The 23382-nt window shown below is 39.7% G+C and overlaps 1 protein-coding gene across 2 annotated transcripts in view; it reads left to right on the top strand.

The window, feature by feature from the left end:
* Positions 1 to 23382, top strand: part of ccdc136b (coiled-coil domain containing 136b) — a 56551-nt gene that overhangs the window by 7909 nt on the left and 25260 nt on the right. For both annotated transcript variants that reach the window (XM_063005219.1, XM_063005211.1), the window contains exons 3-4: positions 18945 to 19262; positions 19714 to 19788. In XM_063005219.1, coding sequence (XP_062861289.1) covers positions 18945 to 19262; positions 19714 to 19788 — 393 coding nt within the window. The remainder of the gene's footprint in view (positions 1 to 18944; positions 19263 to 19713; positions 19789 to 23382) is intronic.

The raw sequence follows: 23382 nt of genomic DNA, 5'->3' as shown, positions 1-23382 counted from the left end.
AGTGCAGCAAACTCACTCCAGAAGTTCAGTGAGGATCTCTGAATGATCCAATGTTGACCTAAATGACTGATGGTGATAAATAGAATCCACCTGTGTGTAATCAAGTCTCCGTATAAATGCACCTGCTCTGTGATAGTCTCAGAGTTCTGTTTAAAGCGCAGAGAGCATCATGAAGACCAAGGAACACACCAGGCAGGTCCGAGATACTGTTGTGGAGAAGTTTAAAGCCGAATTTGGATACAAAAAGATTTCCCAAGCTTTAAACATCTCAAGGAGCACTGTGCAAGCGATCATATTGAAATGAAGGGAGTATCAGACCACTGCAAATCTACCAAGACCCAGCCGTCCCTCTAAACTTTCAGCTCAAACAAGGAGAAGACTGATCAGAGATGCAGCCAAGAGGCCCATGATCACTCTGAATGAACTGCAGAGATCTACAGCTGAGGTGGGAGACTCTGTCCATAGGACAACAATCAGTCGTACACTGCACAAATCTGGCCTTTATGGAAGAGTGGCAAGAAGAAAGCCATTTCTCAAAGATATCTATAAAAAGTCACCTGGGAGACACACCAAGCATGTGGAAGAAGGTGCTCTGGTCAGATGAAACCAAAATCGAACTTTTTGGCCACAACGCAAAACGTTATGTTTGGCATAAAAGCAACACAGCTCATCACCCTGAACACACCATCCCCACTGTCAAACATGGTGGTGGCAGCATCATGGTTTGGGCCTGCTTTTCTTCAGCAGGGACAGGGAAGATGGTTAAAATTGATGGGAAGATGGATGGAGCCAAATACAGGACCATTCTGGAAGAAAACCTGTTGCAGTCTGCAAAAGACCTGAGACTGGGACGGTGATTTATCTTCCAACAAGACAATGATCCAAAACATAAAGCAAAATCTACAATGGAATGGTTCACAAATAAACTTATCCAGGTGTTAAAATGGCCAAGTCAAAGTCCAGACCTGAATCCCATCGAGAATCTGTGGAAAGAGCTGAAAACTGCTGTTCACAAACGCTCTCCATCCAACCTCACTGAGCTCGAGCTGTTTTGCAAGGAAGAATGGGCAAAAATTTCAGTATCTCGATGTGCAAAACTGATAGAGACATACCCCAAGCGACTTGCAGCTGTAATCGCAGCAAAAGGTGGCGCTACAAAGTATTAACGCAAGGGGGCTGAATAATATTGCACGCCCCACTTTTCAGTTTTTTATTTCTAAAAAAAGTTTAAAATATCCAATAAATTTCGTTCCACTTCACGATTGTGTCCCGCTTGTTGTTGATTCTTCACAAAAAATTACAATTTCATATCTTTATGTTTAAAGCCTGAAATGTGGCAAAAGGTTGAAAAGTTCAAGGGGGCTGAATACTTTTGCAAGGCACTGTACATGAAGGGTCATCTTTAAGTCAGGTATAGTTTAGGCACAGTGTTGACCTAGAAATTGATATTTGACCAGATGGTACCCAAGTTGACATGCTGATTCCCATAAAAGATATAAATATATTTTTTTCTATATATTTATGCATTTTCTTCTAGCCAGTTAGTCTTCCGCTGCTGAGGATCCCAATTGCATTCGAGGAGGGTATATTTTCCTGCTCCACGCCCCTTCTGATGCATGCACAAGTCCCTCAACCCCTTTTTTTTACCTGTGCTTCAGTGGATTCGCTCATGAGGCTCATTTACTTCTGCACAGGCACCTCGGTTTGCTAACCAGGGTCCTTACACAGCGTTTGAAGACCACACCCACTTAGTCTGGTCTTTTCCCACTTGGTAGCCAATTTTGTCTGCTAGATGGCGCCCAGTTGACCGGTAGCAGAGCTGAGATTAGATTCGAACCGGGGTGTTCAGAATCTCAGTGCTGCTGTGCTAGCAAAATATCCAGCCAAGGATTTTTACTTTGTGATAGCTCAATGACTGGAGTTGATGTGGTTAAAAATTGAAATGGCCTTTTTTTATTAATTTATTTTTTTAAAAGCATTTTCTCTCTTTTTCACCCGATTTTTAGCTCGTCCAATTTTTACCCAATTGCGTTATGCTTCCTCTCTACTGGTGCTGACCTCCGCCCCAATTGTGGAGAGCGAACTGATACACGCACCCTCCGACGTGAGCAGTAGCCGACTGCATCTTTTCACCTGCACGAGACAAGTTCATATGCGGATCAGCCTTGTGCATTGAGAGCCACACACTGATCAGCATTATTCCTTTACTCTGTGCAGACGCCATCAACCAGTCAGCAGAGGTCATAATTGCATCAGTTATGAAGTCCCTATCTGGCTCCCTCCCTGGATGAATAACAGCCCAACGTTGTTCATTAAGCCGCCCAGCCCAGCCTGAAGGCAGAGCTGAGATTTGATACGATGTATTCGAAATCCCAGCTCTGGTGTGCTAGCATATTTTACTACTGTGCCACCTGAGTGGCTTTTTGATTTATTTTTATAACAAAATAATTGCTAGAAAGGCTTCTTTATATCACAAGCACACATCATTTACTCTAAGATCTGTTCAGTCATTATTTTTGTTTATTATGTTTGATTCCCTTTGAATTTCTTCTGCTACATGCTAAAGGTTTAGAATTTAAAACAAATGACAAGAAGCGGAATCCAAAGTGGTCTAATATAATGCAATTTAATGTAAAGAGTGGTTATTTGAATTACTGTAACCAACCTATCAGCTTGAACTAGCCTAGCCAATTTTCTCAGACCTTTCCCCATCAAGTAAACATTTTCCACTTGCTAAACTGCTGCTCACTGGATGTTTTCTTGTTTTTCAAACCATTTTGTGAAAACTCTGGAGATCATATGTAAGGAGATCAACAGCATTCTTAAATGTAATCGGCTGGCATGGACGTTTGTCATTTAGATCACATTTGTTTCTCACTAGGATGGTGGATGTGGCAATAACTGAAGATCTTGTTCTGTGTATGTATGATTTTATGCAATTTCTTGCTGCCATGTTACTGGCTAATTGACAAATTTTATAAATATTAGTATATATATATTTATATATTATATATTTTAATAGTAATTCTAATAAAGTGGCTGGTAGATATAGATACAATATAGTCATATTGCAGATCCCACCTTTGGCAGCAATGACTGAATTTAAACAAATTCTATAAATTAAATCAAATAAAAAATACTGCCAGGTTTTCAGGATGTACCGTTTAGTTTTAGTTCTTGCCCCATGATATCTGGTAATCATTCAATGTCCCGGAGTCTATGAAACACATTTACCCTTTACTTAAATTTACCATTGCCTAAGTTGATTCATTAATAGATGAAGCCAAAGATCATTCATTGTGTAGCTGTAAAGATCAGAATGGGTTTGTTTGAGTCCCTTTGGATTTTAAAAGCAAGCAGTGATTATAGCTGGTTGATTCCAGTCATAGCTTCATGGGCCTGGATGGGGCTGTAACCATAGCAACAAATAGTGCGTATCGGACGTACACTGTAACGTCATACAGCCCTTCTCTGAATGACAGAACAAAAGAGAGAGATAGAGAAAGAGAGAGAATGATGGATCCTTGATCTTGTATGCTGTCTTCAGTGTTTCTATTCTTAACCCCTCTCTCCCTCTCTCTCGTTGTTCCCTATGTCTCTCGCTATTTTTTAAAATGTCTCTTATTTCTTTGCTGCCACAGGGCCAGGATGGAGGTGATGTGAATAATTCATGTCACTGCACCAGAAATCAGACACTTATTCTCTCTCTTTCTCTCCCCTGCCCTTCACACCTAAAGTGCTTTTTGTGACAGGTCTTAAATATATTTTTTCTACACACCTTTTCGCTTTTCCTTCACAGTGCTTACAGTGCTTATACCTTTCTTACTCACATACTGATCAAACAAACCTGATATCAACCATGTTATCATTCTTGTTTTACACAAAATACACTTTCCAAAAGTCCAGTTTCATCTGTTCTGCAAGGACCCACAATTTGCAGAATTACATGTGCAGTTAGATCACTGAAGAAGCTACTCGTTTAGGCTGGTAGATATAGTCTTTTAAAAGGGTGGCATGGTGGCTCGGTGGGTAGCACTGTCACCTCATAGCAAGAAGTTTCTGGGTTCGATCCTCAGGCGGAGTGGTCCAGGTCCTTTCTGTGAGGAGTTTGTATGTTCTCTCCATGTCTGCATGGGTTTCCTCCAGGAGCTCCGGTTTCCTCCCACAGTCCAAAGACATGCAAGTGAGGTGAATTGGAGATACAAAATTGTCCATGACTGTGTTTGACATTAAACTTCGTGTATAACAAATAGCTACCATTTCTGTCATGAATGTAACCAAAGTGTGTAAAACATGATGTTAAAATCCTAATCAATAAACAAAATATAGTCTTTAAAGAACACACCGAAATAGTTTGAGAAGAATGTAATGGCAATATGAAGATGCTTTCAGGTGCAGCAGACTGAAATAACAGAGAGAACAAAGACTAATAATATTATCTCTCTCTGTATGATTAACAGATCATTAAACTTTGATGAGAGACAGTGAGCTGTAGTGATGACGTTCTGCTCTTTACGGTAGATAGCTCATTTAGCTGTCAGGAGCATGGCAGAGATGTAAAGCATGTAGTGGCCCTTGACTAAGTTAATCCAATTTTTTTTTGAAGAATAATGGTAAATACATTTGTGTGGTTTTAACTGGAATTAAAACTATTATTTTAACTTAAACTTTATACACCGACCAGGCATAACAGTATGACCACTAAGAGGTAAAGTGAATAACAGTGAAGAGGTTAATGCTGGTTCTGATAGAAAGGTGTCAGAATACACAGTGCATCACAGTTTGTTGCGTATGGGGATGCATAGTTTCAGACCAGTCAGGGTGCCCATGCTGACCCCTGTCCACCGCCGAAAGTGCCAACAATGGGCACGTGTGCATCAGAACTGGAACACGGAGCAATAGAACAAGGTGGCCTGGTCTGATGAATCATGTTTTCTTTTACATCACGTGGATGGCCGGGTGCATGTGTGTCACTCGGGAACACATGGCACCAGGATGCACTATGGGAAGAAGGCAAGCCGACGAAGGCAGTGTGATGCTTTGGGCAATGTTCTGCTGGGAAACCTTGGGTCCTGCCATCCATGTGGATGTTACTTTGACACGTACCACCTACCTAAGCATTGTTGTTGAAACGATATTCCCTGATGGCTGTGGCCTCTTTCAGCAGAATAATGCGCCCTGCGTCAAAGCAACAATGGTTCAGGAATGGTTTGAGGAGCACAACAACGAGTCTGAGGTGTTGACTTGGCCTCTAAATTCCCCAGATCTAAATTCAATCAAGCATCTGTGGGATGTGCTGGACAAACAAGTCCGATACATAGAGACCCCACCTCACAACTTACAGGAGTTAAAGAATCTGCTGCTAACATCTTGGTGCCAGATACCACAGCACACCTTCAGGGGTCTAGTGGAGTCCATGCCTTGATGGGTCAGGGCTCTTTTGTCAGTAAAAAGGGGACAAACACAATATTAGGAAGGTGGTCATAAAATTTTGCTTGATCGGTGTATAACTTGTTTTCTGTTAATAAAACAAATAAAACATTTTTGCCTTCTTTTAAAAAATAGGAAACTTTTTCTTTACACTTGCCAGTTTACTACATTATATTGTGTTCTCATTTCCAAAATTGCACTTAGTTTTAATACAAAAAGCTGTTTCAGTTCATGCAGTAATACGATTGTTAGTAAGTCAGAGCTGGATCAGGTCTGCTTTAGGTCTGGCTCAAATTAAGCCAGGCTTCATCCAAACTAAATGAGACTAAATGTGTGGTGAGGTTTATAGAAAGCACTTCTGTAAGTCACTGCTACATACAGCAGCGTTCTGACCACAGTGAAGTTGCCATTTGGTTGCATTTTTCCCAACTTTATTCTCAATTTAGTCGTGCCCAATTACCTGATCACATTTCGCTTCCTTTCTACTGATGCTGACTACCACTCCTGACCGAGGAGAGCCGTGACTATCACATAATTCGAACTCACGAGATGTCAGCTACCATATTTTACTAGCATATTTTACTGTTGCGCCACCTGAGCACCATTGTTGTTGTTTTTAACCCAGCAGGGGTTGAGGTGATCATGTTGACCATGTTAATCTGCTGAGACTGTTCCATTTCCAACTAATATCTGGAGCCCATCTCACGAGCAGGAGAGGTTTTATTGATCAAAAGCATTTTTACCCTAAAATATTTACTTTTTTATTTTAAATGTGCTGTATCTGCATGGTAACGTATGCTGCAACTTACTTCAGCAATCAACAGATTTACTATAGTACCCCTAAGAAGTATCCCCCTTCCCCCCGACCTGATCTGCTACAGCATTTCAATAGGGTTTTAATCAGCGCTTTGACTAGGTCAACTTAAAAACTGTAATTATGTTTCTTGTGCCATTCATAGGTCAAATTCCTTTTGTGTTTCAGATCAGTCTTGATGCAATTATTCAGTTAAGCTTGAGCTTTTGATCATGGATCGGTGACCGGACATTGTTTTTCAGGATTTTTTGTAAAATATCTTGCATCATCCAACTTGCGGTTGGGGTGCTGGGGTTTTACTCAGAAGATTTATATCTTAAATCCCAGCTCCTCAAAGCACTGTTGGGCCCTTCAAGAGGGTGCTGAACCCATCGCTGACTGCGAAATTGCATTGCTTCACAGCTTTAGGTTCATTTGGCACCCCCCCCCCCCCCCCCAACAGCTCCTACTCCAATCAAATCAGCGCTCTTAAGAGCTATTTTTCTACTAAAACGTCTGCAGTTGTTAATATGTTATTTTTTAGTATGTTAATGAATGCAGCAACATTACTTCTGATGAAGTTAATATTCACTTGTGCCACTGTGGTCTCTTGGGAGCAGCAGAGACCAATGTAATAAGCATTACAGCCGCTGTTAGTTATTTTAGGCATGCATCATGAGTAACTGGCCGTTATAGGATCCCACAGTGGGCCTCCAACACCATCCATCTATTTTCACCACCAGTCTAAGTGTTCTTAGCTGTCACCCTGCATTTAATCAGCTGTGTGTGGCCGCACTATTATTGGTTCCTGCTGGCTAAGCTTTGACAGTCTGGAACTGCCATACACTCACTTGTACACTTGCTTATTCATGGAATTATTATAACGACCAGTCATGTGGCAGCAGAGCAGTACAGTTGTTGGTAACAGATAAACTACTGATCTACACAAAGAGACACAAAATGATTGTTGAGAGAGGTCAGAGGAAAATAACCATACTGGTTCAAGGGGACAGAAAGGGAACAGTAGCTAAAATAGCCACTCTGGTTAATTGTGGTGAGCAGAAAAGCATTTAGAACACAAAACATATTAACCTTAAGCTGAATGAGCAACAATATTAGGCTACAGTTATTGACCTTCATGTGGTCACTTTATGTGGCTATGCATTCTAATATGCTTTTCTGTCCATTATTGTTGTACAAAATAGTTAAGTAAACATAACCTTCAGGACTGCTTGGCTATACCTTGACTTTGTTAATTGACCAATGCATTACCAGACTCAAAACTGCCGCTCGCTGGATGTTTTTGTTACTTGCCCCATTTTTTGTAAAGTGTAAGAACTGCTGTGTGTGAAAATAGCAGAAGATCAGTTCTTATTTTGATGCTCGATGTGTCTGTGTGATTTTATGTGTAGCGCTGCTACAACATGACTGATTGGATACATACATACACACTCAGGTAAACTGGTGTTCTTAAAAAATTAGTCAGTAAGTGTATATTATGAGGGATCTTCAAAAAGTTTTCTCACTTTTATATTTTGGTTGGAAATGAGGTGGGGCAGCAAGTACGGTTGTGGTGAGGTCATGGAAATGTTGAGCTCTTAAAGCTGGGTCTCAATCCAAAAAGCTTGAGGTGATCTAGAAAAGTCGTATATAGAAGTCAACAAGAAACAGAGCCATGAGATACAGAGCCACATAAAGATATAATTATTTTTGTTGCTGACCAGTGGACACAATAGGTCATAAGGCCTGCAGAAGCAAGAGTCATTAACAGTCAAACCAAGGCTTGGGCTTTATTCTGTCTCCGGTTTGGAGCTAGAAGACTGAGAGAGAGCTTATAGTCCGGATTTAGCTCCATCTGATTTCCACCTTTTTGGAGCGCTCAATGAAGCTTTAAGGGGAAGAACATTTTTCATGTGATGATGATGTCAAAGCAGTGGTGCATCAGTGGCTAGGAAGGTGACTTGTGTAGAAGAGTGAAATTCTTGAAATTCTTAATAAATAAAGTTTAAAAAAGTGTGGAAACTTTTTGAATCATTGTAAACATGATAGGCACTGTGACACAGCTGTACCTTGTGGACTTGGGTTTGGCACTGACCTCTTGTCACTGTTTGTGGGTAGTTTTGCATTTTCCCTCACACAAATGCACACATTGATCTTGGCCCCAGTGTTCTAGCTAATTGTGGAGAAAAGAGGCCAATTACAGCATTTGGCTGTGGTTAAAAAAGGCACTGGCTGCGGGTAATGCAGTGTTTTATTTAACCTCCTGCAAAGTGTTTGTTGCCATGGGCAGCAATGATACCAGCATTCATAACTACAGGCACAAATTTGAACTGATTTGTTGTTTTTGATGTAAAATAAATGTAGTTATTTGATCATATAAGAAAGTGGCTTCTTTCTTATCAGATGCCTGATACACAATCTTAAACACCATACCACAGTAGCTATCATTGAGTGTTTTAAGCCAAAGTGAAAAAGAGTAGCCTGGCAGTGTGGCTTTAGGTTAGGATTTGACAGATTAAAAATGACAGATTTTTGGTCTACCTCCCCACAGATGGCTGTTAGGAGTGAGGCCATGGTTAAAAACAAGAAACTCATGTCACTGCTCATATCTAAGCCAGAGGGAGATCTGGTATATTTGGAGATAAGTAATTGTGATGAATGACAAAATCACCCCTTGTTCTCTGTGTTTAGGCTTGAACCCCTTTGACAAGTATATTGAATGTTTATGCTGACAAGAAGGATAAGACTAAAATGGATGAGTGACAAGTGATTTATTAGAGATAGCATAGTCACAATCATTCCAATATGGAAACTTGAATACTTAAAAGTTAAAGTTGGAGTATGATGTAGCAATATACTTTTTGCCATATAGTGTATGTTCTCGGCAACATTCAAAATGTGCTGCTCATTTACTTACATGCAAATTATAAAGGATAGTGTAAAAATGGAAAATTATGGGCAATTGCAGGTGGGCAATTTAGCACAAAATGTATTCAGCCTCTCAAAGCTAGGTGTAAATGCATGTTTCCCATCTGAAATTGGATACAAATAATTTGTTCAGTTTGGAGTTTTGCTTACATTAATTGCTTGAGGAGACCATGATTTTTATAATAATTGAAATAATTTTAGGAAAGGATGTGATTTAAAAACTGCTCCACTAAGTCTATAATTTAAATGTTTTAAACGTAATTTATTATTAAAATAATTTACCTGAGAAACGTGTACAGAACAGGGTTTTATTTAAATGAGTCACAGAGAAAAATAATAATCATTCATTTTAACAGGCACATAAACACAAAAGGAACTTGTACATGAACACCCCTTGAGGAGGCTTTACGTTACTCTACTTGTAAACCACAATGGGACCAGATTGCCACCATTTTTATTAATTAAGTATATTTCGTTTTGTGTTCTGTTTTGATGCATTGATGCCTGGGTCACGGTAAAAATCATGAAATGTAAAAATGTGGGTTGCTTAAAAGAAAGTTTGATGAACCCTGATGTAGAATATTCTATTCATTTCTGAGCACTTTGCTCTGCTAGGCTTTTTTCCACCAATCTGGTGTGTTCCATTTTTAACCTATGTTCCCTAAAAATCTGAATTTGAAGACTTTTCACTAATTTCCTCTATCTGGGAAATCAGGAGCAAATGTGATCTTCTGGCAAATATAACATATTGTTTTAACTGTTCTCCTGGTTACTCCTGGTTCTCTCTGTAATCCTAATTGTTTTGATTGCTTTGCCCAGTTATGATTTTGTGGCATTAGTCTTGTTTTGGGAAAAACTGTTTTGTTTCCTCATATAAGTTCTGGCAACTTCCAGTCTGGCATACTTCAGTCTGGCTTTTTTTGTCTCTTTGTCAGTGAAGGGGTTCTCCTTGGTCCAATCTTATAGTGTCCAGTTTCATTCAGATGAAGAGGGATAGTGAGAGCTGACACTATCGTGCCCCGAGTCTACAGGTCAACTTAAATTTGTTTGGAAGTTAATTGAGGTTCTTTGTTCAAATGGCAGTTTTTATTTATTGCAACCTTCCATCTATTTTTCTCTTTCATCTACACTCAGGGAGGTCAGCTACAGTGCCACAGGCTGTAAACATCTTGTGCACTGCAAATGCAGGAATATCAATGTCTCTGGAGATTTACTTACAGCCTTAAGATGTTGATGTCTTCTTGCAATTTTGGTTCTTACAAACTCAGACAATTCTTTGCTCTTCTTTCTTTTCTCACTGCTTAGTGTTGTACATACATGCACAATGATCAAGTCAAATTTCCTTCATATAAACTGGTTGCAAGTCTAATTTCTATATTACCAGAATCTGTAGCTGTGTGGAAACCAGAGAACACACAAAAAACGTGTGCCAACTCAGGTAGTTCTACTAAAGCTGTAACTGGAATTGAGAAATATCCAGATCAAAATAAGCTTAAAACATCTGGATTAGTAATGTGTGTTTTAGGTACCTGGTGACAAACCTACAGTTTCGATCCTGCCTTTATTGCTGTAAATCATCTGTGTTGACTTCAGCATTGTAATCTGACCAGGGTTTATCCTTTTTTTTATTTTATTATTTTTTTTTTTTATAATTAGATTAATCTATGACCTTGCAGGATAACTTTAAGAGTTCCACAGATGTCAGTACTGGATTCACTCCTGTTCTTTTTGTGCATTTGATTTCTCAGCTCAGTGAATAGATCTTCTCTTACCACTGCAATGCAGATGACTTGTTTGAACACTGTTTCTCTTTTTCTCCACCCACCCTTCAAGTCCCTCACTGGACCTCTAAAAGTTTCCTCATGTAACTTGATTTGTTATTGCTGTCAAGGTTTCAAATAACTCCACCCTATTGTTCACATACTTACAGTATCTAAATGCTTATGAACAGTGGAAGCTAATAATCAGAAGAGTGTTTGTGTATATATGGCAAAAGAATGTGGACACCTGAATATGTGCTTTTTGGTAATTCTATTCCAAAACCATGGGTATTACTATGTAGTTCCTCCTCTGTCTACAGGGTCAGGACTGTCTGGAAATATTCTAATTTATATCAATAAAGATGTTTAATGGAGTTGAAGGTTCTTAGGGAAGAGCTGGATGTTGTTACATGCGACAGAAAACCAAGCTCCTTACCAATCTCTATGGTTTTACAAGTGTGCTCGCAAGTAAACAGGGATGTCGTGGTACAACTGGGACATTCTGCTCATTCAATGTGTTTCTCTTGCAAGGCCCTACACCAGGACACTTGGGAAAGTATTCAGAAACAAAAGAATGCTGACCTTTATACACCACCGAAAACCGGCATGAATCCTGTGATCTGGCATCATGACTTTAAAGAAAGCAGGTGTGTCAGTCAAATGCAATGACAATTAAGATAGGGAGAAGTCACAATATATAGTCATAAAGAGAATGAGAGCTCACACTGTGACTCCATGCTCCCTCAGCCAGCCAAACTAGGTCTCACAGAAATGCATGTTTCTAAACGAGGTGCTCTGCTGAATTTTCATTCACCATCCACCTTGTTACAGTCTTTGATATAAATAAATGATCTGTAATGCAGATGTCAATTATGTGCATACATGTACAGGACAAAAGAGATTGAAATGCTAGAGGAGTCTCTCGCGATCTGTCTCTTCAGCATTTCAATCTCTTTTGTCAAAGGCAATTTTCTTTTGTCAAAGGCAAAAATCTTATCAAAACAGATTTTAGTAATCTTTCAAAGCAATCTAGGAGGATTAGAAAGGGGATTCATCACATCAGACCTGATTTCTCCAGCGTCCAACTCTGTGGAGGTCAGCTGTCAATTCCTAGTCCAAATGTCTTTTTTTTGCCACATTATCTTTTTTTGTGTGTGGAGAGCCTGTTATAATGGATTCCCCACTTAACTAAACAGTTGGCAGCAGACATTGGGGGTTAAGAGCATCCTTTGGCTTCATCTAAACATAAATCCATCCAGACAATGGGAATAGGAAAAAGATCAGACAATATTATATTTAATTGTTACTCAGGGGCCCAGGCTGTATGCTTTTTAAAGCAACTTATTTATTATTAAGCATTCATCTTTGACAAAATGTTATTGAATGGCAATCTTTCCATGATTTTTTAATTTGTGAAGCTCATGATGTTTAGTTTTTGTTAAGATTAGTTCTTGTAGGTGCTCATTCAGTTCTGTAGTTACTTCTGTGGCTGAACTTTTGGGGACTTAATCCACTACACATAAAGTACCATTGATCCCTGTCAGTGGGCTCTACTTGACATGTACATCTGCTGCCATGACTGGACACTGTCCCTTTTAAAACAAAACAGTAATTGATCTAACAGCCAGTGTACATGTTTTGATGCTGCTTTGGTGTAAAATAGGCTGAATCCCAAATGGTGTCCTACATCCATGCAATATATAGGATGCAACCTGTGTAGAGCTCTCTCTAGCAAAAATGGCATAACATCACTTCTTCTACAGTTAGTGTAGTGTTTTTTAAAGTGTAGTGTATGCTGGTGAAGCATAACCCCTCCATAACCTGGTCGACAGGCAAGATCGAAGGGTGGTCAACACACTGCAGGATCCACTGTCTCTAGTTCCAGTGCAGCTCCTCTAGAATCAAGAGGGCAGACCTCACAGAAGTGGCCACACTCTCTGAACAATATCAATGATTTAAAGATGTTTTTAGCAAGGCTAAGGCAGTCAACTTCCTTCCCAAAAGTCATGGGATTGCGCCACTAAACTCCTCCGTGGTGCCATCTTTCTCCGTGCCAGAGTCTACCCCCTTTTGATTAATGAGACTTCCATGGACAAAATATCAAGAGGCCTTGGTGCAGGGGTTTATCTGACCATCAAAGTTTCCAGTTTCAGTGGGGTTCTTCTTTGCAGAGAGAAGAGTAAGGACCTCCATCCCTGCATAGATTACCGGGCTCTCAGCCAGATCACTAAACAGTTCCATTACCCCCCTGCCCTTGATGCAGCTCGCACTGGAACAGTTGCCTGGGGCCTGTTTTTTTTACTGAATTAGATCTGCGGAGCGAGTACAATCTCATATGTATTATGGAAGGGGACGAGTGTAAACTACTGGATACTATGAGTATCTTGTTATGCCCTATGGGTTAGCCATTACCCCAGCCGTGTTTCAGTCATTCTTAAACAAGATATTCCATGATGTTCTTCAATGATTTGTCATAATCTACATTGACCATATCCTAACCTACGAACCTGGTGAAACAACGACATCATCTGAGTACCGTTCTGGAGCAACTGTCAAATAACCATTTGTTTACTAAGTTGGAGAAGTGCCATTTCATGTGACCACAGTGTCCATCCTAGATTACGTTCTGTCCCCAGATAGCGTACGCATGGAGGATCAGAGGGTGGAAGCAGTACTGACTGACCTCATCCAGAGACGATGCGCACATTACCGTGCTATCTTGCGTTTGCAAATTATTGTCATCATGTCACAACCCATCCCTCCACCAAACTGTGCAGTAGGTCCAACTCTCTGGGACGTGGACAGGGAGATTTCAGGAGATTTCCTGAGAAAGTCTATGTCCTAAGAGCGGTCTCTTGGGGCCATGGATCCTTGGCCATATGTGAATGCGGATGTGAAGTGATATAGTATGTTTCCAGCAAGGTTAAAGCAGGTCAACTTCGTTCCCAACAGCCATGGGATTCCGCCACTGAACTCCTTCCTGGTGCCACCTTTCCCTGCACCAGAGTCTACCCCCTCTTGATTAATGAGATGGCTGCCATGGACAGTTGTTGGCCACACATGAACGTGGACATGCAGTAATGTCTACTTGCTCTAAGTGTGCCCAGTCCAAAACCCCCAGATAGCTTCCCGCTGGGACCACTACCCATTTCCCAGAAGCCATGGACACACCTATCAGTGAACTTCGTATTGAACCTTCCCTTGCAGGACTCCCTAAGTCTTATCAGACTGCAGAGGTTCTCTTCCAGCATGTGCTCTGGTGGTGCAGCCTCCCCAAAAACATAGTTTTCAACTGCAGATTCCAATTCATGGCCCTTATGGAATAACTGGAGGTAAGCGTGAGCCTCTACCTCTTGTCATCACAGTAAAGCCAGTGGCCAGGTAAAAAGTCCTAACCAGGTGATCAGGTTAAAGGTAACAAAGAGCCCTATGGTCACTCTAAAACAGCTTCAAAGTGATGTGCAGAGATGGGATAATATGCTGGATGAACAACCATCTTTGCAGCAACTTCATAAATCAGTTCTTTATGGCAAAGTGGAAAGACAGAAGCTTTGCAGACCTGGATTTGGGCAGTTTATCCCATTCTTCAAGACATCTTAAGCCTGTCAGATTGAATTTGTGAGCGACTACCATCTTCAAGTCTCTTCAAAATGGACTCAGGGACTTGCCCTGTAGCCACTGCAGAGATTTTCTACAAGGATGTTCTTGTATTTGACTGTATTCATCAGTACCTCAATTATTACCAGGACAAAAGTGCAGGAGACTGAATTATCTCCCCTACTAAGGCCCTTTTTGCTGCATGCCTAAATTGGCTGGATGGCCAATTTAAGGAAGATTCAAGGTTGTGCCAAGCTTATTATTTAAAATTATTGCCTTAATCTATAGCTTGCCACAGTTTATTGCAAAGATCCACAGACTGTTTGGAGTGCCACAGCAAGGAGTCTGACTACTTAAGTGAATAAAATATTAAAAATTTTAACTGATTTCAAACAAATTTTCAAGGGGCGCCCAGGTGGCGCAGCGAGATATTCCGCTAGCGTACCAGTGACGAGATTCTGAACTCCTTGGTTCGAAACTCTGCGTTGCCACCGGTCGACTAGGCGCAATCTAGTGGTCATATTTGGCAGTGCCTGCAGGGTGGGATGACTGGACTATGTGGGTGGGGTCTTCAAACACTGTGTAAGGACCCTGATTAGTAGATAGAGAGGGTTCTATCTTCCAAAAAGGGTTCTGTTAAAAGCTGCGCGTGGGTCGGAGGAGGCGTGAGCAGCAATTGCAATAAGGGATCCCCCAGCAGTGGAAGACAAATTGACTACACTAAATTGGGAGAAAATGGGAGAACATGCATAAAACATAATAGAAAAAAAAATTTCACAATAAAACACATTTTCTCTTTGTTATAATTGATGGCTATGTGTAGATTAGGGTAATGGGTAAAATGGCAATATCCATTTAAAATCATATCCACATCATATATAAAGTGTGCAAAAAAGTTAAGAGCTCTGAATATTTTTTAAATTCACTGTACATTTTTGTATAACCCTTTCTGTAAATGTGTTTTCAGCAATACTGAACAATAGCTGGAAGGTAGAGTTGATTGAAGGTTGAACATGTTTTTGTAGGAAAATAGTAAAGCTTTCCTTAATAAAGCATAGATAAAAAGTAAGAGTGGGAGAAGGCATGAGTCTTTTATCATCTAATTAGCTCTCAAGTCTGGTTTCTGATAAGAAATGACAGTATGTTGAAAGATAGACAGAAAATTCACATAGTCCCCCAATAAGTGAAATCAAAGGAAATATGTTCTTCAGGTTATTTACATTGTGTTTAGCTCTGACTTATAAACATAACGACTTTCAGCTTAATTACCTTTTAGTGAACAGGAGTACAGTGGTACCTTGTAACTTGACGTCCCCTAAACTCAACACCCTTCGTGGATAAATCTGAACCCTTGAACTCGACATTTTCCATAAATTCGACATTCAAATTAACAATGAACAGTAAGTAAAGGTAAAGTGCAGGTTTTATTGATTTTTAACTGTTCTTCAATTATATTTCAGTGTTTTTATATTATACTTGTGTTATTTTCAGTGTATAAGTGTCAAAAAACAACCCCCATTATTTTACATTTGCCTAAAATATATGCACTTCCAGGTGACCAAAAAACGCATTAACAGGTTTCCCATAAATACCTTGAAACTCAACGCCTTTTAAACTCAACGCCACTCCCCGAACCAATTAAGGTTTCAAAGTACCACTGTATTAATAATCAAGGTACAGTGGACAAAACCTATGTACAGTTGAAGTCATACGTTTAAAAACACCTTCAGCTACATTTATTTAAACTCAGCTTTTTACAATTCCTGACATTTAAACCTATTACACATTGCTTCTTATAGGTCAGTAAGGATCAATAGTGTATTTAAATAATGTGAAATGTCAGAATAATACATTTATTTTAGCTTTCATTTCATTCATCACATTTCCAGTGGCTCAGAAGTTTACATACTTGTCTTTAGTATTTGGTAGCATTGATTTTAAATTGTCTAACTTGGGTGAAATGTTTCCACAAGCTTTTTACAACAAATTGCTGGGATTTTGACCCATTCCTCTTGATGGATAAGGTGTAACTGAGTCAGGTTTATGGGCCTATTTGCTTTCACACATATTTTCACCATAAATTTTTAATGGGATTGAGGTCAGGGCTTTGTGATGCCCACTCCATTACCTTCACTTTGTTGTCCTTAAGCCGATTTGCCACAACTTTGGAAGTATACTTGGAGTCATTGTCTATTTAAAAGACCCATTTGTGCTTTAACTTTCTGTCTGATGTCTTGAGATTTTGCTTCAATATCTCAACACAGTTTTCCTTTTATATAATGCCATCTATTTTAAGTGCACCAGTTCCTCCTGTAGCAAAGCACCCCCAAAACATGATGCTGCCACACATGTGCTTAACGTTTGGGATGGTGTTCTTTGGCTCGCATACTTTTGTACCTGTTTCATCCAACATCAAAAGGTTGTTTGCTGTTGTACTTGGATTGATTTGTATTTTTCTCATTCATTCATTAAAATGTTTTCTCTACAAAGTACATTCATAAATTTATTCACATATTCATTCACTGTCTGTTTTACCATTTTCTGAACAGTAGATGGCTCCCTTGTTGTTTGAAAATGGTTTCTCATAGCTGATAGAGCATCACCCCTGATAGACAACAGGTGAAAGAGAAACAGTGGTTAATTAATTAAAGAGAATCTCTGATGGTGGGAGATGAGTCATGGTGATCTGTGTGTGTGTGTGTGTGTGTGTGTGTGTGTGTGTGTGTGTGTGTGTGTGTGTTTGTGTGTGGATAGGGGGTTTTAGGCTGGTTATTAAGACCCTTATACGGTGATCTTCATCTGAAACAAGTGATCTATAGTTTGAAGATCAAAAACAGCTTTATTACTGCAGTCGCAGTCAGTTGTGTTTCCATCCTGGTTGGTATAATAATCTGCAGACATTTTGACTGATGTGTTTTAGTAGGACATATTTAGGAGGAACAGGTGTGGGGAGGGGGAAGAGAGCAGTGATTCATGAGGAGAATGGTAGCAAGGCTTAAAATATATTTTAGATGACCAAAAGTGTGTGGATACCCCAGCAAAGCTTAAGAGATATGTTAGATGACCAAAAGTGTGTGCCTCCTAATTATTGAGGTTTGTCGTATTAGCCACACCAATTTCTAACAGATGTAAATATATATGGTTTTTTTTTTTTTTAACTTTGTGGTAACTGTTCAGAATGTTAATTCAGAGCCAGGCCTTTTCATTTAACATCAGTACCTGACCTCACAAACACTTTTAACCAAACTGGCTCACATTCTTTCAGACAAACTTTACCTTTTTGTGGAACACATTATAGAACAATGGTGGATGTTACAGCTACAAGGGGGGCAAATCCAAATTATTATGTATGGTTTTTAAATAGGATGTCCAACAAGCTAATGGTCTGGTGTTTAATTACTGTTTATGTACCTTTATATACCAATTGCCAAGAAGGTCCTGGGTTCGATCTCCAGGTGGGGCAGTCTGTGTCCTTTCTGTGTGGAGTTTGCATGCTCTTCCCGTGTCTGCGTGGGTTTCCTCCGGGGGCTCTGGTTTCCTCCCACAGTCCAAAAACATGCAAGTGAAGTTAATTGGAGATACAAAATTGTCCAAGACTGTATTTGACATTAAAGACTTGAACTAATGAATCTTGTGTAACGAGTAACTACCGTTTCTGTCATGAATGTAACCAACGTGTGTAAAACATGACGTAAAGTCCTAATAAATAAATATACCAATTGCCCTTGGCTGAGACTGTACGTATATGAATAACTATAAAGTGTCATTAGACTGAATGTTGACTATAGGCTTATAATGTTATTCTCTTTATCTTTTTTGCCTGCCTTTCTTTGTTGTGTATTGATAATCTGTATTTGATTGCCTGAATTGTAATAATATTTACAGCATAAGAGCTTCAGCACTTGTGTTTTAAACAAACGTAAATGATACAAATTGAAATTAAGTTCAGATTCAAGTTAAATGAGAAGCCAATAATGCATAGTGTGTATTGCAATCAGTGTTAACAAATGTTCTATTAGTCTATTAGTCGAAAACTATTAATCAGAAGACTGATGAATAAATCAAGCTTATGTTTGTGCTTTTAATTTCATATGGACACTGAGTAACCTCAGCCTGCTTATGGCTAAACTTGACAAACAAGGGAGACTGTGTACATGAAGGTCACATGATTTAATTTAATCAATTCCTTTCTACTAATTCTACCTTACTGCATAAGACCCACCAACATGAGAGGGTGATGAATAGGTTAATTGTTCAGTAAACATTACTTCACAGAGAGCCAGGATTGGCTAGTTTTTCTCTGATGGATATAAAGAACCAGAGCGCAGACCAGTTATATATTGAAATACTGTATTTATAGATCAAACTCAAAATCCATCAATGATAATAAAGAATGTGTCAGTAAAGAAAATGAATTTGGTATTTGTATGTTTCAGATGATCTATGCGAGCTAAAGGTGGAGCACCCGATTTTAGCTGATAAACTGACCGACAAAGAGCGAGGATCTCTGGAGGAGAATGAAGAGAAGGAAGAAAAGGAGGTGGAGGTGGGGAATGGAGAGAAGGGTCTGGAAGAGGAAAAAGAGGTAAAGGAGGAAAAATCAGAAGATGAACAGATGGAGGAGATGAGAACATTAGAGGAGGAGGAGGAGGAACTGGAGGAGCTACGAGCACAGGTGGTTCATCTGCTCTTGGAATTGGAGGACGCCAGGATGGTGTCCCAGCGACATGTGGACAGCTACACTGAGCTGCAGGGTGTGTGTCTGTGTGTGTGTTTGTTTTTGCTGTGTGGGTGGATAGTTCTGCATGGCAGGCATGTTGTTTTAGTGACGTCACTGTTGGGAGTTCCCAATCAACATGCTCAGCTGTTAGTGCTCTGTGTGACCAGCTGTCCCTATGTCCCTGATGAAATACACACATACTCACATACGCACATGTACTTAAAAACACTTAATTAGGTCCCGTTTTTTTTTTTTTTTTGCTGTGGATCCACCATGGCAAATTTCAGTTGATGTGGGAAAGGAAAATAATTGATTACATTACAGGCTGTCATGTGCTACAGTGACACACTTTTGCACAAATGTGCTGAAAAATAGCTAAAGGAAGTACAAGCCAGAATTCAAGGAGGCATTTAAAACTATTTTGGGATGCACTAATGGTGCATGTTTTCCTATTAATTCTTACTTCTCTTTTTACATCTCTGTAGGTATTTTGGAGGATGAACGCTTAGCCAGTGCTCATCAGGCTGAAAGATTCACAAAAGAAATCCAACGACTTCAAGGTACATTCATGTTAACCACTCCATCCCTCTCACACATGCAGAACCCAATTTAAACATACAGTCAACAGACTCAGTCTATAATAGATGGAGTTCATTTTTTGCCTCAAACATCTACACACAATTGCCAATAATTACGAAGTGAAAACAGGGTTTAGAAAATATGCAATTTTGTTTTACTGACAAAAATCCTTTACACACCCTTAGCTAATACTTGGTTGAGCAATTACAGCTTCAAGGCATCTTGGGAAAGAAGATGGCACACTTATTTCTGGACATTTTTGCCCATTCCTCTTGGCATATCCTTGCAAGCTCCATCAGGTTGGATGGAGAGCGTCGGTACACAGCCATCCACAGATGTTGGATTGGATTCAGGTCTGGGCTCTGGCTGGGCCACTGAAGGACATTCACAGATTTTCTCCGAAGCTACTCCTTTGTTCTCTTGGCTGTGTGCTTCGGGTCGTTGTCATGTTGGAAGGTAAACCTTCGCCCAAGTCTAAGTTCCAGAGCTCTCTGGAACAGGTTTTCTTCAAGGCTCTTGGTGTACTTAGCTGCATAAATTTTTTCCTCTATTAGGACTAGTCGCCCCGGTCCCACTGCTGAAAAACAACCCCACATCATGATGCTGCCACTGCCATGCTTCACTGTAAGAATGGCATTAGCCAGGTGATGAGCGGTGCCTGGTTTCCTCCAGAAAAGAAGCTTCGTATTCAGGCCAAAAAGTTCAAATTTTGGTTTCATCAGACCAGAGAATCTTGTTTCTCATGGTTTGAGAGTCCCCTAGGTGCCTTTTGGCAAACTCCAAGCGGGCCGTCATGTGCCTTTTACTAAGGATTGGCTTCCGTCTGGCCACTCTACCGTAAAGGCTTAATTTGTGAAGTGCTGCCTGGATCTTCTGATAGGTTCTCTCATCTCAAGGATATGCTGGAGCTCTGTCAGAGTGACCCTCGGGTTCCTGCTCAATTCCTTTGATCCTGTGGCTTGGAGTTTGCTCTGATATGCCCTGTCAACTGTGGCACCTTATATAGGCAGGTGTTGGCAATCCCCAATCATGTCCAATCAATTGAATTTACCACAGGTGGACTCCAATTTGTGTCATATCAAAGGGTGTGCACACTTGTGTACATATGGTATGTTACATTTATGTTACATACATGTGGCTATGGTGTTCTTGGGATCATAAATGTAACACATTATTGTCTGACAATTGTTCTAATTTGTCCAAATGCTTATTTGAAAATATTTAGAAGGATAAATTTATGCTTTTTGTAGCGAAATGATTTAAGGTGGTATGGATGCCACAAGTTTGCAAAATCTAGAAATCCTTGTTATCCCAGCATGATCTTATAATATTCCAAAGAGCATCCTGTGATGGTAATATGGTGGTAAGCCAACAACAGTCAGTATTTCTTGATCTTCTTTGTTCTTTTTACTTTTGTACAGTGGCACATGTGCGATACAAATTGAGTAACACCAGGACCTTAATACTAGATGTTTATGCACAATGTTGTAAACATGAGCCATTATGCAGGTACAGATTGGGTAATCACAAGCAGTTAAACATACAGTATTTAAATATTTTCACAATTGTCTTCAACTACATTAAGTTGCATAAACTGAAACAGACTTGCTGTCTTAACAATTTCATTCTGTAGGACACTATTAGGTCTGTCATAGCTAAAAAATAAAGTAGTAGCAGTCATCTAACAGCTGGGACCACTTTCTTTCTCATCAAATACTTAAATAATAAAATGCATTGATGTATGGTGCATTAAATCAATTATTTGCTTTTAACATTGAGGCTACAGTTTGGAAAATGTCCCTTTTTATCATGACTGTGCTCCTATGCACAAAGAGAGGTCCATAAAGACATGGTTTGACAAGACTGGTACAGGGGAACTCCAGTGAACAACTTTGGGACGAATTTAAAAGTCAGTTGTGAGACAGCAACAATGTTGCCTGACCTCACAAATGTTTTTGGACTAAATTGACAGATTCCAGGATCTTGTGGAAAGCCTTCCCAGAACAGTTGAAGCTGTTACAGCCGCAAGGGATTAAAAAAAACAAAAAACAACACGAACAATAGTTTGTTCTGGAGAGCAGTACCACTGGACTCTATGTAATACAATCTCCAAAAAATTGGAAAACTGAGGGACAGGCGGAAGAAAAACAATGAGTGATTGGGTGCAACTTAATCAGCTACTCAGTGAACCGGCAGGTTATAACCCTGGGAACTCATTAAACCCTGGGAACTCAGACAATGGGTGTGTTCGAAAACCTAGGGAGCTGCCTTGCTGTCTTACTGCCTACATAGACAGCTGCCTCAGTAGAGAGGATTCTAATAAGTCATTGACTTATAAGGCATGTTATTCGAACGCACTACTTAAACAGCGATTCCATCGGGTTTCGCTTACTACGCTAACAGTTAGCATCTTGCCATTCAAACCAATGGGATGGGGTGGCACAGCACGCTAGCATGTCACCTAACATCTCCCTCCATGTACCGAAAACGGTTACATTCGCTGACAAGCCCGAACTTGCAAATAAATCACACTTGTGCAAGTTTATACAAATAAAAAATCAATAATAATTTATTTACGTTTGAAAATAACTTCGTTCGTTTCTCCGCCCCGTCAGCCATGTTTTTATTTTTTTTCTGTGAGAGAAGAGCTGCCGCACTGAATGCTGGGATTGCCTTGATCACTAAGGACGCTTCCGATGCTCACTCGTTCTTGAGTCAAAATAACATTGAAATTTTAAGATGCCTAACTAGACAGCTTATTAAGGCATCTAATATTTCGAACAGCCTCCTTCTCGGGAGCGGGCGTAGGATGACGTACAATGCTGTCTATGTAGAGAGCTCACTAGCTTTTCGAACACACCCAGTGTGTACCGGCTACCGAGACTCAGAAAGCTGAAGATGCTAAGTCAACTGAGGAGCCAAAAAGCAACTTGGTCCATAGAAAGAAAGCTATAGAGTGTATAAGAAAATTCAAGGAAAATGATGAGCAGGTCAGGATGTTATACTCTACTATGTGACTGCTTAAATAATTAAATAATACATTGTAATTTTTTTTGCTTATTTCAAAGCTTACCTTTTACATTTACTTATTTTAAAAGCTTTACATTTTTGCCATTTCAAAAGCTTCAGTATTAAAGGCCATTGTGCAGAAATGCAAAATTTCTCTGAAGTATGAAGCACATAAAATTTACCCTTTAGTAGCTGAATTAAGTTAAATAAACCTTTGAATTTGGATGTTTAGAAATGTATGTTTTTTAAATCAATGTGTCTGCTGCATATTGTTTGGTACAGTGGAGAATCCATATTGCCATGGGCATGATACTACAACCCCAAATCAGAAAAAGTTGGGACAGCATGGAAAATGCAAATAATAAAAAAACACAGTGTTTCTTACATTTACTTTGACTTTTATTTGATTGCAAACAGGATGAACCTGAGATATTTCATGTTTTGTCTGGTCAAGTTTATTTCATTTATTAATAAACATCCATTCCTGCATTTCAGGCCTGCAACACATTCCAAAAAAAGCTGGGACAGTAAAGCATTTACCACTTTGTAATGTTGCCATTCCTTTT

The sequence above is a fragment of the Trichomycterus rosablanca genome, chromosome 1 (genome assembly GCF_030014385.1).
Source record: "Trichomycterus rosablanca isolate fTriRos1 chromosome 1, fTriRos1.hap1, whole genome shotgun sequence".
NCBI classification, from domain to species: Eukaryota; Metazoa; Chordata; class Actinopteri; order Siluriformes; family Trichomycteridae; genus Trichomycterus; species Trichomycterus rosablanca.
The sequence above is the reverse complement of the archived record's forward strand: the minus strand, read 5'-3'. Positions and strand labels throughout refer to the sequence as shown.